General features: G+C 39.3%; 1 protein-coding gene across 1 annotated transcript in view; it reads left to right on the top strand.

The window, feature by feature from the left end:
* gdpd5a (glycerophosphodiester phosphodiesterase domain containing 5a) overlaps positions 1-1,912 on the top strand; it is a gene marked incomplete in the record, with an annotated part of 94,726 nt that overhangs the window by 67,172 nt on the left and 25,642 nt on the right. The window contains 1 exon segment of the mRNA XM_014021138.1: positions 625-707. Coding sequence (XP_013876592.1) covers positions 625-707 — 83 coding nt within the window.

Raw genomic sequence — 1,912 nt, 5'->3', positions numbered from 1 at the left:
GAAATAATCTCTGTAATCCAGTTTGAGAGAATATTTGATCCTGGTACAGGAACTGAGGAGGGTCAAGTATCAGTGAACACACGTAACCCTGCAGCGTCCATCTGACCAAACAAAGTCCAGTTCAGTTCAGACACACCAGGTTTTTGCTTCGGGGGCGGCCATGTTTCCCAGGAGAGGAAGAGGAGGAAATCCCTGCAGGGAGAAACTATAAACTGCTGCAGACTTTTGAAATTTGGTTTGCTTGTTTGTCTTTGTGTCTATGGTGTATAATGATGTGATTGTGATGCTGTAATTCTGAGTGTTTTATGTGCTGCAGAACAGGAACCTGCTGTAAAACAGCAATTATGCTGAGTTAGGCTTGATTTTTAGTAATCTTTTCCTGTTAAATCAATAAATCAAATCAAATCAATCTTTCATAAAAAGTTAGTCATATTGACTTATGCAGAGCAAATTAATGTGTAATGTGAAGACAGAGGTTTGTTACTAAACAGTTTTACATAATTGCATGATCTCTAAATCAGGATGCCCTCAAACCCTTCACTTCAATCAAACATTTCTTCCCCTTGGTACGTGTTCTGTGCACAATGACTAATGTAGTCATCTTGTGTCCTGTCTTTGCTCTAGTTGGCCCCTGAAAACACCATGATGTCCTTCAACAGAGCTCTGCAGCATGGAGCCAGCTCCCTAGAAGCAGACATCACCATCAGGTTATTAATTTCCAATTCATAAAAATATATATGTATATGATCAGGGTTAGTTAGTTGCTTTATGTTAGTCTGTTTTATTCCTTCAGAAACAAATTTAATACTCATACACAGTTTATGCTGTGCACCAGTTCAACAGCATGATCCTACCACCATGTTTGACAGTTGGTTCAGTGTTATGAGGTTTGAAAGCCACACCCTGACTCCTCCAAACGTTATTCTTGTCCTTGGATCATACTTCACTTGATTTTTAAATCTGAAGTTGCATAGAATTGAGTATACATGTATAATGCAACACCCCATTCCTTGAGCTTAAAAAGCATTTTAAAAATCAAATCCTTTTGTATAAATGTAACGCTGTTTTTTCAGGAAGCTTTAGTCCTTGTGGTGTACCCTCTGTTAAGGAAACATTATTTTGTGGACACACACGGGTTTCTGAAAATGATCAGGGGTTGGATTTATAAAGCTTGCGTACACATAAAACGAGCCCAGAAACTTGTGTACACCACTTTTCACACAACTTTTCATGCAAAGGTCAGCCACAGATAGCACAGATTGCGAGGGAGGAGGGGGGTGAACTTATTTCTATCTGAAAAACGAAACAATGTTTGGGTTATTTAATTTTATTTATTGTCTGAATTTTTTTTTTTTGCGTACCCCATTCCCACCTTTTGGCCGTACGTTCCCTTTTAGCATGGTTTCCATGCAATCCTTTAAAAGTGAGGCCTCTGCTGCGTTCCCTGAAGGATTTCTCATCTGGTCCTATTAAGCACATGAACATGCAAGAAATGTCTCTGTTGTCTTTTCTTCTCCACACATACCAAGAAAATTAGGTTTAAGTTTTTTTTCTCTGATACAGAGTGAAAAAAAACTACTGTTGTTTACATGCTGAGCTGTGTGACGTATTCTTCAATGGGAAGACAGAGTGAGAAATTCTGATGATTTCTCCCCAACAAACAATGGGCCTCATGCAAGAACCGTTCGTACGCACAGATTTGTTCTTAAATTGTGTGTACGAGTGATTTAGGAGAATTTGTGGCATTCACCAATGTTTTCGTATTCTACGATTTTTTTCAGATACCAACAAAATTCACGAGTGGTCCAGACCTGTCGTATATTTTACGAGCAGCCAGTCTGCTGTTATCCAGACGGGGCACGGTGCGCAGCGCTGTGCTGCGGCTTCTGAATAAATGAAAATGATTTAACAC

This window comes from Austrofundulus limnaeus, unplaced genomic scaffold (genome assembly GCF_001266775.1).
Source record: "Austrofundulus limnaeus strain Quisiro unplaced genomic scaffold, Austrofundulus_limnaeus-1.0 Scaffold279, whole genome shotgun sequence".
In the NCBI taxonomy this organism is placed as follows: Eukaryota; Metazoa; Chordata; class Actinopteri; order Cyprinodontiformes; family Rivulidae; genus Austrofundulus; species Austrofundulus limnaeus.
This window is presented reverse-complemented; position numbering and strand designations above follow the sequence as displayed.